This window comes from Eleutherodactylus coqui, chromosome 1 (genome assembly GCF_035609145.1).
Source record: "Eleutherodactylus coqui strain aEleCoq1 chromosome 1, aEleCoq1.hap1, whole genome shotgun sequence".
NCBI classification, from domain to species: domain Eukaryota; kingdom Metazoa; phylum Chordata; class Amphibia; order Anura; family Eleutherodactylidae; genus Eleutherodactylus; species Eleutherodactylus coqui.
The window spans coordinates 478,105,586-478,122,988 of NC_089837.1; the positions used below are offsets into that span (position 1 = coordinate 478,105,586).

General features: G+C 44.0%; 1 protein-coding gene across 1 annotated transcript in view; it reads left to right on the plus strand.

Annotated features, from left to right (window-relative positions):
* Nucleotides 1-11,666, plus strand: part of DNAJC14 (DnaJ heat shock protein family (Hsp40) member C14) — a 32,760-nt gene extending 21,094 nt beyond the window's left edge. Inside the window, exons 4-7 of the mRNA XM_066584903.1 lie at nt 1,463-1,582; nt 2,612-2,772; nt 2,935-3,037; nt 6,604-11,666. Of these exons, the coding sequence (XP_066441000.1) occupies nt 1,463-1,582; nt 2,612-2,772; nt 2,935-3,037; nt 6,604-6,835 (616 nt within the window). The 3' untranslated portion in view covers nt 6,836-11,666. The remainder of the gene's footprint in view (nt 1-1,462; nt 1,583-2,611; nt 2,773-2,934; nt 3,038-6,603) is intronic.
* The last annotated feature ends 5,737 nt before the right edge of the window (nt 11,667-17,403 follow it).

Genomic DNA, 17,403 nt, shown 5'->3' on the forward strand with positions numbered 1-17,403 from the left:
GATGAGAGGTTTCCCATTGAAAACCATGGAAAAAGCTTGCCGAAACCTCCATTGTGGCTTAAAGCCATGCTGGAGGATCGCAACCTCACCGAAGTGATGGTAGGCATTTTTTTTTACAAAAAAAACTTCTGGCATCTACGGGTGCCTACTTCTGGATATCGGGCCGAGTTTCACGATCCAATATCATGCTCGGCCGTGCGTGGGAAGCCTTAGCCATGGCTTTTTATCATGATTTTTAGGTGGCTTCCACACGAGCGACTTTATCGCATGATTTTGTTGCGATGCGACAGTGCTACAAATCACACGTATGTAGAGCTCATGGTTTCCTATGGGTTCTTCCACACGACCAATATTTTGTAGCCTGTGACATTGCGAGACTACGAAATCACAGCATGCTCTAAACAGCCGCAATTTGTTTTTTAATTCTTTTTTTTAACATAGCCCATGTTTTCCTATGGAGCCTTCCTTTCTGTTGCATCACATCATGAGGCGCGGTGCAACTTTTACAGTAGGAAATCCTACTGCAAAAGCCCTAAACTAAGCCCTATCTGCATAAAAAAAAATAATACATCACCTAAAAGTCGTTGTCCTCTCCTCTTCACCTTCGGGACTTGTCTTTAGTCTTCTGTCAGCCCTTCCTGGATTGGAGGATCAAAATCCCCACCTGGCTGGGATTGGTTCTCGAGCGCCGTGGCTCAGCCAATCAGAGTCAGCACTTGATGAACCAATCACAGCCATTCAATGAATGCACTCAGCCAATCGGAGACTTTCCAATCCGTGAACAGATGAGATGCCTGAAGACAACTGCTGGGGAGCGGGGAGAAGACGCTGCAGAGCTGACAGCGCTTCTTGGGGTTCTTATGTGATGTATGTGTGTGGGTTTTTTTATGCAGCTAGGGCTTATTTTTGGAGTGGCTGGTTGTTTTTATAGTCCCACTGTATGGGACTTATAATGGCTATTATAGTGGCTGGTTGTTTTTATAGTCCCATTGTATAAGAAGTTATCCCTGAAAATACGTATTCATGGGTTGTTTCTGTTGCTTTAACCCACTGTCACCTAATAGTCAGCTGTAATCTGAAATCGTAAAGGAGAATGTATTATCACATGGTGCCCATTGTAAACCATAGATGCCCTGGGTCCTCCTAGAGTGCGCTTTGCTCCGGCTAATAGATGAGAAGTCTGATGAGGGGCAATAAAAAAGTACATTTTCCAATGTACTGTGCGTATGTATAATGTATGAAGTCTTCTTCGTTCCATCTCTTGTGATTCCCACCACCGTGTAATAGTTCCTGTTTGTCAGAAGGGGCGACACAAGAAGCAGCAAATATTGTTGGCAGTGGTGGTGCTGGAACAAAGAAATCAAATCTTTTGAAAAGTTGTTCTTTTTAGATTTAACCTGATACATGGCTATGAAACGGTTTATTTCAGTCTTTATATCTGTGTCTTATGTTTTTTTTCAAGGAAACGAATGTCTGAAACGGAGTTGGCCAAGTCCATGAATGAATTTCTCACCAAGCTGCAAGATGATTTAAAAGAGGCAATGAACAGCATGATGTGCAGCAAGTGTCAGGGAAAGCACAGGTACAATTCCTTTCTTTCTAAGAGTTTCACACCAGCGTAATATGGGCAAACTTCCATGGTCGAGCTGATATTTCCTGGCATAATATTGACACAGACATGTGCTCTTATTACGCTTGTCTGAAATTTTGCAAATGATGAATTGACTTGTGTTCTAGCCAAAAAATAAGCTTGTAAAGTGATCCCAGAGTGTGTTGCAAATGCCAACATAAAGGTTTTCCTTTATTTCATTTAAGTATTAAGAAATGGACAATTGTTGAGAGCTCATTTGTGCATGAAAAATCAACGCATATCCATCCTGCAGAGAAAAAAAAATGCACTCACCTGTTTTTATTTTTATTTTATTTTTTGCATTAAGTTTTTCTTCTCAAGCATTTAGAAAGCAGCATACTTGGTTTGTGGGGTCTCCTACATTGAAGTTTCTGGCTGGGGGGGATTCCCATCACTGATAAGCTGGCCTCTCATGAATGCATACAAGCTCATCCCCCCTTCACCTCTCCTCTTTCAGAGGCTGAGTAGCATAACCACGCCCGCTCAATACTACACAGCTTTTTGTCTGCTCTCTGTCCTCCTGATCTACTCCACCATCCCCCAGCACTGTCATATAGCCCCCTAATAGCCCAGTGGACAGGCAGTAAATGCACATTCACAACAAGGGAGCAGGCTGACAGAGGTTGCTATGATTTCACTCTGCAATACCTTGGGAAACAATACAAGCACAGAAACCAAGCAATCGGAAATTTTGTAGTGAAAACCAATTACAAAAAAGAATTTCCAAAAACATTGATTTAAAAAAAGTGCAAAGGTCTGCATAGTCTGTAGAGAGGATAGAGTAGTAATAAAATACCTAAATCTAAAACTTTTTTTCTGAAGCTTTTCAAATGAGTAAAAGTGTTTAACTTTTCTCTCTGATTTTGTGATAAAGACTTGGTATAGATGACGCTGCTTGTGTTTGAGGACTCAGCGGGTTGAGCTTCTTAGGATCAAGCTGAGAAATCTTAGAATCCCTCATGGTGTTTCCTTCTTACGCAGGAGGTTTGAGATGGATCGGGATCCTACCAACGCCCGTTATTGTGCCGAATGTGGAAAAATGCACCCAGCAGAAGAGGGAGACTTCTGGGCCGAATCAAGTATGCTGGGACTCAAGATCACCTATTTCGCGATGATGCAGGGCAAAGTGTTTGATATAACAGGTAATGAGATACAGACTTGAGGCCATTGAGATATATTGCATAGTCAGTGTCAGTCTGGTTTCTCAGTCCCTTCTTCCGTTCTATATGACACAAGCAGCAGCGGTAGTGAAGTGATTCTTGTAGCTCTCACCTGTTAACATCACTCCTTTTCTCCTCATTTAGAGTGGGCGGGATGCCAGCGTGTGGGAATCTCCCCAGACACTCACCGGGTTCCATATCACATTTCATTTGGCTCAAGAAATCCTACAAACGCAGGGCGACAAAGGTTTGGATCACTTTTTCTTTTAATGTCATGGGGAGAAGTTTAATTAAAAAAATTCCGGAGGTCTTTGTCCCTAAAACATTCTCGCTGTTTTAAAATGAGATATTTTTAATTATTTCAGAATTACGTAAAGTAGTCATCTTTATACCAAAGACGATGTTAGGTTTAGAATAATGTAAAACACCAGTAAAAGCCTGGTACACGGCGCAAACCGCCAAAGAAACCTTCTTATAACAGGTGAAGTTGGTTTTTATTTCAATAAGGCCGCTTTCACACGGGCGTCAAAATCGCACGATTTTCTCGCAATGCAACTGTGCTACAAATCGCATGTATGTGAAGCCCATGCTTTCCACTGGGTTCTTTCATATTAGCAATGTTTTGTAGGCTGCTACATTGCAAGATTACAAAATCGCGGCATACTCTATACAGCGGCGATTTGCAAGGTTTTGTAACAGGCGCTGTCTGCACCGCTGCGCTGCGGCTCAGCCAATCACTGCAGTGCTTGCTGAACCAATCAGAGCCAGTGCTTCCTGGAGGCAGAGTTTTTGAACCCCTGACCAGGAAGGGCTGGCATAAAAACCAACGCCGGCTCGTGCACTTATCGTGCCATTTAGGCACTTCTCGTTCAGTGTTTCACATAGGAATGTGAAATACTAAACAATAAGTCCCTGAGAACTGCACCATTCTCAACGAGAATCATGCAGTCTAAACAGGCTGCCCGAGTCGAGTGTGAATGAGTTGGTGCTAACGACGCCAGCTCGTTCCGTTGGGTAAATGAGAATCATGAGATTCTTGGCCTGTGTAAAAGGGGCATTACACTGGATAGCAGACAGCTGTGGATAAATTCTCAGGCACCGGCATGAATAGCGGGTGCGGCGTGTATGCACTGTGGATGCCATTATGATGCTGGCACCGGCTACTCATGACGGAACCTGAGGATTTATCCAGCACATACTCCTCTCCCCCCCCCCCCCCACAAATATGCTGTCTGCTATCAAGAGTAACTGATGAAGAGGATCTTTGCCTTGAAACGCATCTTATTGCTGGCTTTAGTGAAATAAAAACGGACTTCACCTATGTGTTATAAGAACGCTTCTTTGGAGGTTTACACCATGTCCCTGGCTTTTATCTGGTGTTTTACATTGCTGCTCATGCCCCCTCCGGGTGAGGCGTTTCACCTGGTTGGCAGCACCTCCGTTTCATTCCTAGCTACATCTCCTACCTCTGGCAAGCACTTGAGTTTGCTCCCCCTCCTTCTCCACTTGATGTTTGTTTAGTCGCTGCAATGTTTCACCCATAATGACAACATTATTCATGGCAGTTATTGACCTTCAGTATCACACGGTAGTTATGTCATCACATACTGTTCAAAACAAGGAGCATTGTGGTACCTAGGAGAGCCCGCCGGTAAAATTAAAAATGTTGTTGCTTTACCACTGTAAATCATGTTTGAAGTGCCTGCTACTAGCGGTCGCCCTTCCAGCTTCTCTGCAATCCACTGCTAAGCTTCCTTAGTAACAAGGACGTTTCCATAGCAACAAGGGAGGGTCTATTTTTTACAGGGAGCTTGTGTGCACTCAGAGGCTGTAGGCTGACAGATTTGCAGATACTGTGATAGCAGTCTCCATAATCTCTGCCTCCTGCTGTTATAGCATGCAGGGTGTGTGTCTATCTGTGTGCACACAGTACACAAACATATTATAGTGGGTTTACTTACCATTGGACATTATGTCTCTAAATGCCTTTCCTGGGAAAGCTGAGGGGTGGGCACTCAGATACTGCCTCCCTCCTGATTGCACCAGAGACAATGCAGTGCCGCATGGGAAGTAAGAGTAAGGAAGTCAGGACATTGAACTACTGGCGGAATTCTAGGTTTGCTACACACCCCTTCCCTGAAAGTGGATTGTAAACAGCAGCAACAGAAAAATGGGGAAGACCACCTGAAAATCAGAACTTACAGACATGAAAAGCAGTGCAAACTACAGCAAATGAGCGGATAAGGAGAGCCTGGTATATTCTAGAAAACTTGTTGAAAACTCAGGTACGCTTTAAATATGTAAGAGGAGGTCTTTCAGGGTAAGTGATTAGCCTGACGTGGCTTACCCCTGCAAAAGCACCTGATCACCAGGGGTCATATAAGCGATCAGCTGGCTTCTATTTAAAATAGTTATTTTCCCCCAAACTACACAGGATTGTGATACATAGCTTTCTAAATACAATAGCTTTAACCCAGTACATGATTATCTGAAAATCCAGTATAAAACAGAATTTACAGTAATTTACCTGGTATTCCGGCACTGGAAGCCCTTGCAGGAACTCATGGGCACCATTTGTAGTTGTTTTAGGGGAATAGTTATCTTTCTGAGCTTCAAAGGGTTGATGCTAATACTGTATTAATAGGTAGTATTCGTGATGGTGTGCCCACATGTAGTAGGTGGTAAGTGTTTGATTGCTGGAAGTCCCAACTCTGGGATGCCTTTGATCAGGACATAGGGTGTCCCGAGTTCCTCTCTTGAGTAGAGCTTTGATCATGTGTAGCAGTACCACTTCATTCACGGTCTATGGGTCTGCCAGAAAAGCCAAGTACAGCGCTTGATTATCTCCATTAGTCCATAAACATTTTTTTTCTGCCACCCTGCTGTTTACAAGATACTTTCCGGCAGGGAGTACGCAACAAGCCTACTATTCTGCCAATAGTTCACTGTCCTGTACTTCCTTTCCCTCACTTTCCGTGCTGCTTTGCTCTGTCTCTGGTTTAATTAGCAGGGAGGCAATATCTGAAAGCCTTCCCCTCTGCTTTCCCAGGACAATTCAGGTATTCGGAGACATTGTGGCAAAATGGCTTAGTAAATCCACTATAATGTACACACAGGCACGCATGTGTGCTGTAGCAGTGGAGATTTATCAGCCTGTGAGTGCATGGGAATAACCTGTGAAGATAGTCCCTTCCCCGCATCCCAGCTTCACTACAGAAGCTCAGTACCTAACAACACACAGTGTATTGCAGAGGGAAGGAGACCAGTATATTACCAGATTGATGAGACACACAGGCTATTAGATGGGCATACATTGTCTGAAAAGTTAGTGCCCTTTTATTTATCAGTCACCACATTGAAACCTTTCTGGCCTCATTATACCAACAGACAGGTCGGACTCTGTGCAACTACTAAGTATGTCCAGTAGTTTGGAATTTCAGAGTATCCAGCATGCTGAAGGTCCTGGGAATACAGGATTATCACAATTTACTGTACCATATTCATTTAAAGGAGTTTTCCAAGGCTGCCAGTAGTGCAGGTATCCGGGATGGGCGCGTATAGGTTGTATTTTTTTAACATAGGTAGCCTATTTAAAAAATAAATAAATAAAAAATAAGTCCCGACACCCCTAAGATCAGCTGAATTGTGACTCCTGTAACATTTCAGCTACAGAGGTAATGTACCCATCACTGCTATTTGGAGGGCTTACTTCCATAACCTAGATAAGCGTAGATGCTGATGACCGTCTGCACCTTCTTAATACCTTGCAGTACAGCAGCCATTTATGACCTTTTTTTTTTTCTTTCACTTTAGAGCGCCATCCGAAAGCAATCCGACTTCTGTCGCCGATTTACAGAATCTCCTGAACAGGATATTCCAAGGCTCTCCTGGTCAGATGCCCAACGGGAACCTCTTCACCCCTCCCCAGCAGCCACCACCGCATGGAGCTCAGTCTCCTCCTGCTCCCTCTAAACCTGACGCGGCACCCAAGAGTGAAACCAAGTCAAAGCGAAAGAAGAAAATGAGGCGCCCCGTACAGAGATGAGTAACTTCCATCCATCCAATCTCTAAATATGAAAACTGAAAAAAGGGGGCAGAGACATCCGATGCACAACTTTCTTCAAACTCTTAAGTGTCTAGTGGTTTCGAGTCAGACTGCTGTCCACTGATGCGAACCGAGCTGTCAAGGGCTTTAAACATCATTCAAATTAAAATATTGTCTTTTAATTTTTATTCTAGGATTCTCATTATTCTCTGATTGCAGTGGGGACCGGAGGAGAATTCCCTTGCAAAGTACCTTCAAGACATCACTGACTTTTTTTTAAATAACAGAAACACTATCTATACTCATCATACCAAAGATACCTGGTGTAGATATCTTTCTGGCGAAGAGGACCCGGCTGTCATGTAATCTATGGGGGGAATATGGCCTCCAGTAGAATGTATGGACGTGCATCCGCACAAGAATTCTTCTCTCCTAGGTTTATACAGAGGAAGCGGGACGCTGCAATGGTTTTGCTTTGGTTACCCTTTTGCCATGTTATAGAAATTGCTGTGAATGATAGCAGACTCCATGAATGCAAAGCAACGGACACGCTCTTTGGTTTTGTTCTGACCTTTACATTATACATGGGGTTACAGACATGCCGCCAATTTCTCAATTTTTGTTTTCTGTTTCTCTTCTGATAGTTTTTCCGCTTGTTACTGTGTAACCAGTGCATTCATCCGAGCGCTGCATTACGATAGTATCACCATACAGGTCGGATGGGATCAGAGCACTTGACGGGGGTTTCTGGGGGAAAAGAAAGGCTTTTTTTACCTGTCAGAAGTCAAAACTATGGGCTGCTTCAAATTAAAGGTCTGTTGGTTTTTTAGAGTTATGTTCGCATGAGGCAAATATGCTGCCTATTTTCTGCCGCAGATTTGCGTATGGAAAATATGCATCTCGTTACTGTTAGAAATACGCATTTAACACGTGCGGATTTTGTTGCGGGAAAATATGCAGTGATTCTGTCCTTTTTTGATTGCACCCTTAGAACAAGGGTTTACCATTCACAGTTTGTTAGGTGTGTAGGCCTCTGTCCTGTAAAAAAAAACAGGGTCCGTTTAGACGAGCCGCTTTCTCGTTTGAATGAGCGAATGACGTCAGCGTTAACTCATTCGCTTGGGCAGCCTGTTTATACAGGTAGATACATCGTTGGCTCGTTCAACCGAGAAATCGTTCAGTCGTTCACATTCACTGTATAAGTGACTGAGAATGACTGAATGTATCACAAATTCCATGGCAAGCTAGTGCAATGCGTTTTTTTTACTTTCCCATAGGAAATATTAGTCGATTCTTGAATAAGAATCGACCAAAAATAGAACATGCTGTGATTTTTTTTCATCTCGGACTATCGGTCTGAGAAAAAAATTACTCGTGTATAAACCCATTGAAATTAGTGGTTCTTTTCCCATGCAAGTTCTGTCCATATCGCAGTCGGGCGGAACTCGCATGGAAAAATCGCCTGTGTAAATACAGCCTTAGTCAAAATTGGATGGAATTACAGAAACCCATGAGCTTATGCAGAGCTTCTTGTGGCTCTAATCAATTGGAATGCTAAGAGGTGCTGCAGCAGCTGTCCGATCTCCATTCCCAGACTGACGGTGGACCTTTGTCCATGGCTAGTGTCTGGTATTAAAGCTCGGCTACCAAAACAGCCTGTGGGCAATAGTGGGAAAACGCAGATCCTTTTATCTTGGAGAAGCCCTTTAAACCCTATTTAAAAGGAAACATAAGTCAAGACTCCTTGTCCAGCACAACATAGAATATCCTATCAGGATTTTGCTGGAAAGAAACCGTAATTTAAGAGTATTTTGAGAACTCTTTCTATTTTACGCAGAATAAGAAGGCAGAAGTGTGAGATTGGCAGCTTGGCTCTGATTCGTCCGCTCTAAGCTCTTGTTTTAAGTCCTATTTTTAATTAGACCATCTGCTTTTGTTTCATTCTTAAGACAAATCAATTAAGAAAGCCGTCCCCAAGCTTCTTTGTAACAGTATTTAATATTAGGGATAAAGTTTGTGGCTGCTCTGTCTTTTAATTCTCTGCCCGGGATAGCCATTCGTATATGGATCCCACTGTATAGCAAGTTTCTGCAGGAATGGTTTCTAGGACAATCAAATTTAAGAGGATTTGTTTTGTTTCTGAATATTTTCTATTTTCTGATTGTACAAGTGTGATAACTCTCAGCCCGAGGATCATCCTCATACTGTACGGGTCCGAAGGAATTCGAATACCGACGTATAGACGACCTTTTGTTTACCTGCTGCTGCTGTTAAATCGTGCATAGGCATTGTCCAACACGGGGGAATGTTGATGGAACAGTTAAAAATACATATATTAGAGGTACTGTATGTAACGCACAGGACGTCAGCGGTATAGAGCATATAGAACATGGGATATGGATTTGCATTCATTTTTTATGTGTGAACATTTCCAGCAGGAAACAATTTTGTGATTTATCAGAAATGGTGCAGTTGTCCGTAGCAACAAGATTACACTTTTACAAATGAGAGGATCAAAGCAGGGGTGCAAAATTTTTTCTGATCTGAGGGCCACATTGCGATACTAGACCGTCTTTTGAGCGATAATCGTCGTGTCAAACTGCACTGACATCGTGCAATTTTCGTTAAGCCGTCGCTCATCGTTGTCTTTCAGCATGCTGAAAGACAATGATGAGCCTTATCAGGGATTCACAGTGGAATACAGCTGATACTATTATTTCAGCTGTATCCCGCTCTATGATTACCGGCTTGATATGAAGAACAGAGCTGTCCAGCTGTGTTCTCCATAGCCCGCTCGAAGCGCTCGGCTGTATAACAGTCGGGCATTCCAAGCAGAGAACAGCTGGATGCAGAAGACAAGTGAGGCCACCCTGCTTGTCTTCTGCATCCTCTGCTCGGAGCACTCAGCTGTATAACAGCCGGGCGTTCTAAGCAGGGAACAGCTGGATGCAAAAGACAAGCTGCCCCACTTGTCTTCTGCATCCTCTGCTCAGAGTGCTCAGCTGTATAACAGCCGGGCGCTCTGCAGAGAACAGCTGGATGCAGAAGACAATCGGAGCCACCCCACTTGTCTTCCGCAACCACTGCTCGGAGCGCTCGGCTGTAGAACAGCTGGGTGCTCTGAGCGGGGAACAGTTGGATGCAGAAGACAAGCGGCCCCGTTTGTCTTCTGCATTCCCCCCCTTCCTCGGAGTGCAAAGTGATTGCTCAACGTTTGAGCGATCACCGTGCCCTGTAAATCGACACAACGATTATTGCTCAAAAGACAACTTTTCAGTGATAATCATTGTGTCTAAATGGACCTTTAGACTAAGGATACATAATTATGCGTAGTCGGAGAAGCTGGTGCGGCCATCTTTGTTTGTCCAAGACTGGAGGGTCGCTTTAATAGATACTATGGGCAACTAATTTACTGTTCCTTTGTATCATTTTTGATCCCCCTCGCACATTGAATACACATACCTGTAGAAGTTCAGCCATTTCCTCATCCTTTTCTGTTTGCTTTGAAACTTAAGGCAAATTAAAAAATAAAACCAGGCTTGACATGGGAGCCAGCCAATCTTCTAGAGCTCCTCAAGTCCAGTTGCTGATTGACCTTGCCCCTCAATTTGCGACGGGCACTAAAACAATCCGAGTGCTGTCAGTCTACTTTTCCACTACTTGGCTGTCAGCACAATCTGCCCATCCAGCTAGTTGCTAGCGACACACGGCTTAACTACAGTTCTTTCAGTGAGATTGTCAGCTAGTGGGTCTCTAACAACCTTTTTCACTCCACTCTGATCTTCTCACGTGAGGGCGCAGAAGTGGAAAAGAACCTTGGCAAAACTTTCTTTACCTCTGCTGCACTAATCATTCGGTGAGAGAAAATATTTAGTCTGAGTACCTCTTTTAATACCTCTAAAAAAAACTTGCTTTTTATGATAAATCCAATCCTTACAATGCAGCTTGTTCACGATGGGGGAAGCCTACCAAGATAACCGGTGCTCTTGCCATGCGCCAGATGTATTGTGCGATTTTAGATGGTTTTACACCTCTGTTTTAACAGTGTGTAGAAAAAGGGTGTGGCTAAGAGGAATGGAAAATGTACAAAATATTGGTGGAACGTAAGCCAACCAAGACGTGGTGTAAAGAAAAGCGTCTAGCAAGATGCACCAAATGTATCATACCGCCTGCACTACTGTGATAAATTTAGTGCAGGTTTCCTGTTCCAAACTGTCACCATAGACACGCTGATTATAGTGATATGTCTGCTGTATGTATCTGTGCAGTACTTTGGAAGAAACGTGCACTTTATTAGTAGCAGCCAGGCACAGAGGACTATAGGAAATAGTCCTCGATATTCATAAGCTGCAGTTACCCATGCCCAATGCCATTCTCCGGGGACTGATTGAAATTTGTCTGCTTATTACTGTACATAGGCAGATAACTGTCAATCAGTGACTGGAGGGTGGATGAATGTGGCTATCTACAGCTCATGAATATCGAGGACTACTTCCTGTATTCCACTGTGTCTGGGAACTACTAGTAAGATGCAAGTTTCTCTCAAACTACTGCACGTTTGCATATAGTAGACATATCACTGTAAACAGTGTGACTGTCACAGTCTTATGCTCGGAGCTGCAGAACGATGCTGACAGATTCCTTTTAAACTACATTTCAAGTCCCCCTATGTGTTTACGTAGAACTCTAGACGGCATCACAGTGAAGACACAGCTAAAAGGCGTGCATGAAAGACTTACAGTATGGGCTGACCTTCAGGGTTGAGGGGTTAAAATGGTCTTGTATAATATTTTGTTATTTTGTTAAATTAAAACTTTTATGCTTTGATGAAGTTTTGGCGTCATTTCTTGAGTTCTCTGAAGGTGAAATGGTGATTGCAAGCTGGAAACGACAATTTATGTAGACGATTGTACCGTCGCATGAAAAAATACGCGGTATGCCCAGTTTTGGTAAATATTTACTTTTGGTGTTTTAGAAGTTAATGGGCCAGCGCACATACAGATATCATGGGATATGCATATTGGGTCACTTGAATTGCGAGTGGTGGATTTAATGCAACCTAAGGGTGGTTTCACACGAGCGAGAAAAGCGCCATTTTTGCGTGATGTGAGAGTCAGTAAAAAAAGCAGATTATGAAACCAATGATTTGCAATAGTTTTCTTTCCATTAGCGATGTTTTTACTCATGCGATGTTTCCCTATGGAGCCAACGTTTTATCGAAACGCAACACACTTGTGATGCGATTTTTAACCCTCTAGTGAGCACACTTTTTTTGCTTTTTTCCATTTTCGTTTTTTCCTTCCCCTTTTAAAAAAATCATAACTCCTTTATTTATCCATCGACGTCGCTGTATGAGGGCTTGTTTTTTGCGGGATGAGTTGTGTTTTTCAATGGTGCTATTTAATGTACCATATAATGTACTGAAAAACTTGTAAAAAATTCTAAGTGGAGAGAAATGGGAAAAAACGACATTCCACCATCTTTCAGTGCGTCTTGTTTCTACGGCACACAATCGGCAACAAAACTGACATGATAACTTTATTCTATGCGTCGGTACGATTACTACGATACCAAACTTGTATAGGTTTTTTTTTTTTTTGCTGTAATACTTATATATTTTTGTAAGATATTTAAAATTTTTTAAAATTATTTTCTGTCTCCATCTTCTGCACACAATAACTTTTTTATTTTTCCGCCGATATAGTCTTGTGAGGGCTCAAGCCATGTGGATGGCTTGATAGGCATTCTGCCATGACAGCCCTGGGGCCTTTCAGAAGGACCCCGGCTGCCATGACACCTGCACGGCTCCCCCGATCTCACTGCAGGGTGAGCCGTACAGGGCCCCCGAACATCATTCGGCGGATTTAAATGCCGCTGTCAGATTTGACAGCGCCGTTTAAAGAGTTAACAGTCCTGCGCGGCGGAACGGGGCTATTGACCACAGGTGTCAGCTGTGTAATAAACAGCTGACACCTGCGATGTATGGAAGGAGATAGCACCGCTATCTCCCTCCATACATGTCCTGCAACGGCAGTACGTAAAAAGACTATAGCGTGGTCACTAAGGGGTTAACATTAGAAAGTCCTACTGACTTTCACAAAAAATGTGTGTGAAAAAAATCGCGAGCGGCAGGATGTTTTAGCAAGAAAAAGCGCTGTTGCTTAAATCGCGAGAAGAAAGGCACAATTTTTCAGCTCGTGTGGAACTAATGTAAGGGTTCACTCACACAGGTGCTGCCTATTACGCACCTAATACATAGCGCTAAAAGCCAGTTATTCACATTAGGCCTTTCAGACCTGCATTTCTCTCATTCATGTAAATACGCAGCATGTCTTATTTTGGTCAATGTAAGTGAACCCTAAAGCCTCATATAGCAATCTGTGAGACTCCTGACTACCTCAAGAACAGGGGTTCCACCCGTCATCCTCAATACAGGGTTACTGCACCCCCGCCAATGAGGAGGAGACTGAATGAAGTACTGTTTCTGTTAGTCCCATTTAAATGAATGAAGCGCTGACTGCGCGTGTGCAGACAGCACTCCATTCAGAGTGATGTCACTACGGGCGGAGCAGCAACCACATAGCAGAACATGGGAGTCCCATTCTCGATCATTCAGCGATCAGCAAGTTATGTCATATCCTGTGGATAGGAAAAAAATGTAAAATTCTGGTAAACCCCTTTTATGGTGTCTTCTCACATGATTTGTATCCTACAGGTGACCTATTTACACTGGGAATTGTAATCTGAAGTAGGACAAACTGACCATCCCACTGCAGTATGAGCTCCGCTAAGCTGTTAGGAATGTATGTCAACCAACAGCCATCTAAATGCAGATCTGGAATAAGTAATAAATAAATTAGATCTTTATATACACCATCCTACCAAAAGTCATTGAGCAAGAATCAGCAGTGGTGTTTACTTCCATATGTTAACACTTAGTGGGGTCCTTTGGCCCTAATGATATCGGATACTCTCCGTGGCATACCTCTTACTAGCATCTGATACACTTGAGCTGGCATTTCCCTCCATCCTGAAAACGTCTGCCGAGTTCTCTCAAAGTAGGTGGACGCTGTTCCCATTTTCTGTCCCAACGTTGCAGTTTGGCCAAAGATGTTCAGTTGGATTCATGTTCGGACTCCGTGTAGCCAGTCCAATTGTAGAACATCCATATCCTCAAACCAATGTAAAACGGTATGGAATTTGTGACAAGGCACATTGGAAGTATTGCTGACCGTTTCCAGAGTATTATCACATTGTCGTCTAGAATATCAAGGTACACCTCCGTGTTCATGGTTCCTGACCACTACAACCAATGGATCGAGAACATGCCACGTAAAACCTCCGCAGACCATAACGGACCCTTTGCCGTACTTAACTGTTGGCACAACATACTTCGGCAAAAGGTGTTCCCCAGACATCCACCGCACCCAGGTAAGTCCATCTGATTTGAAGGTGGAGCAACACGATTTATCACTCCATAGAAGGTTCTTCCATTGGTCAACTGTCCAATGGCCACGTTTGTTGCATCACTGTAGACGGACCGATGTATTGCGCTTTGTATGCAGTTGTATAATCCATATATCCAATAGCATGCAGTTCCTGTCACAAACTATGACTGACACCCAAAAGAGTCTGCACCTTATGTAGTATCATTTAGGGCACATTACATGCTAATAAGACACAATACATTCTACTGATAGGGGTGTTCAAACACTTTTGGTAGAATAGTGTATGCTGACATGACAAAACTCATGGGACAGTAACTAATATCGTGCATTACCCCTACTACCAAGTTCAGCAATTCTACAAGTGGGCTGAAGATGACTAGAGCGATGTTGAGCCAAGTTGTTTGCATAGCTACCCACAGCTCTGTGATACATGTAGGTGCAGGATCTCCGGTGCAAATGGACCACTCCACCATATCCCACAAATGCTTGATTGGGCTCAGGTTGGGTGAATGTGCATGACCCTGGTGGAATATCCTACCGTGCTTCCCTGAAAATAAGCCCTACCCTAATTTTAGGGGGAGCTTGAAATATAAGCCCTACCCTGAAAATGAGTCCTAGCTCCACTACATGAAAAACAAAAAGCAATACTTACCTAGCAGGCACAGTCCGGGTCCCTCCCACTGGTCCCCGCAGTTCTAGCAGGCTTCCTTCCACGTCTCAGCACTGACAGATCACTGGCTGGTAGCAGGGTTTGTAAACCCAGCTTCCAGTGAGCAATTGCTCTGACTGGTTCTTGAGCGCCGTGGCTCAGCCAATCACTGCGGCGCTTGATGAACCCATCACAGCCATTGGCTGTGCTGCAGCACTGAAGAACCAATCAGAGCAATCGCTCGCTGGAAGCTGGGTTTACAAACCCTGTTACCAGCAAGTGATCTGTCTGCGCTGAGAAGTGCAAGGAAGCCTGCCAGAACTGTAGAGACTAGACGGCACCTGCTGGGTAAGTATGATAAGGCATACCCTGAAAATAAGACCCCGTGCCTCTTTTGGGGCAAAAATTTATATAAAAGAGCCTCTTATTTTTAGGGAAACATGGTATCATTGTGGAGGTACACGAAGAGCTGCAAATGGTCACCAAGCCAACATAGCGAGCACTGATCAATGATGAGTTTAGTGGACCCAACCCATGAGAATACATCCCACACCAGTATGGAACCACCACTAGCCTGCAAAATACCCTGTGGATACCACAGATTCAAGGCTTCATGGGGTCTGTACCACACGCAAACCCTACCATCAGCCCGTAACAATTGGTACAGTGACTTATCGAAACTTGTAGCATATTGCCAGTTCTCTAGGGCCCAGTTAGAAACCTCACTAGTCCAGGTAAGGTCCTGTGTTGTGTATCGTGGGGTCAACCGAGTCACTTCTGCTCCAATATCCCATGGACGCTAAAGACGGGTGCATTGGCTTGCGGGATACGCGTGTGGCCTCCTGCATTAATGTGATTATTCCTGGAGTTGCTTGTCTGGTAGCATAGATAATTCTAGTTAGACACTGCTGGTCGTGATGATTATTAAGCACCCATGGGCCACCTCTGAGATGTCCACTGTGGGTGGTAATGCCTTCAATTATGTTTTCCCAGTACATACTTGACACTGTGGATTCAGGAATGTTAAATGCCTACATAACTATCATGCCTCATTTGAACTCTGATGATTCACCTCGCCTTGCCATGAATATGCTGGCAACATGGGATTCCATGGTGATCTAAGTTTGGTGCAGTAGAACTGCGAGGGTCCAAGTGGCAGCCCAACTTATAACGTGCCCAAAATTCAGACGGCAGTATTTCTAAGCCAAGACAGGCAACGATCCAAAGCTATAAAGTTTCATCCGTTTACAGAGGCTCTGCTATGCTGTCCAGCAGAAATATACAGAAACCTGGTCAATTGGAGACCTTATTGGTTTCCACTTAATGAAAGCTTATGGTTCTGTCTGGATGCTGTTGTCGATGATCCAGATGGACAGGTTAGTAAATGCCTAAAGCCACTTATATTTTATTTACCCATGTAGATTTGCTTGGCTCCCACACTCTGCCCTTCCTCCCCCCCCCCCAAAATACAAGTTCATAGAAGTTGAATAATCTGATCCAACATTGCGCTGCTGTTGTGTGCATAGCTGTCCTAGTCAGTAACCAGGTACACCCATTGTCAAAAAAATAAATAAAATAAAACACCTAAAAGGAGTTGGCATTTGGCTGCCAAACGCAGCATGCAGTTCCATCTCAAGCAAATAATTAGAGTTGTGGTGTGATTAGATGATCAGTCTAGCAAACCCTTGGCCTAGAGAAAGGCTCTCAGAAGCTACTTGTGTCTAGTGAACCTGGCCTGTTCTGACTAGACTGTTAGGTGGTGTTGGGACCAGTAGATATGTGAGGGCATGCATACAAGGTGACCGGGCTCAGGACACCCCCAACAGACCACCAGTAGAGAGGAGCATCTCACCATCTGACAAACACAAGCTGCTCCAACTATTTCTTTGTTCGCCTTCCAGCCAGGTGACACCATCGTTACAGGTTCCTGTATCTGCCGGAACCGTTTCCAGTCGCGTGGCTGAAGGACATTTAGTCTCATGGTGCTTATTACATGTACTGCCCTTGACACCCACCATCGCCTCTGCTTGCAGTACTGTCGTGAATGAGGAAACTGGAGTGCAACAGGGCTTTCTTCACCCACAAATCTAGGTTTAGTTTGGGCACTGACAGCAGCCGCATTCGTGACTGGATACCTAGCGGCGAGAGTCTCAATCCTGCTGTGGAGCACACTGCCCCCACTGCTGGTGTGATGGTCTGGGGGCCATCGCATAGGACAGTCGGTCATCCCTAGTAGTAATATGAGGAACAACGACAGCTCAACGATATGTTCAGCACATCCTGCAGCCACATGTGTTCCTCTCATGGCAGCTGCCAGCAGGATAATGCTCGGCCACGCACACAAAGGGGTTACAGGAGCCCCCACAACATTGTCACACTTCTGTGGCCTGCATCACCAATAGAACATGTATGGGAGCATCTAGGACGCCAACTTTCGACAGCCTCTGCTTTTGTACAATCTAGATGCTTAG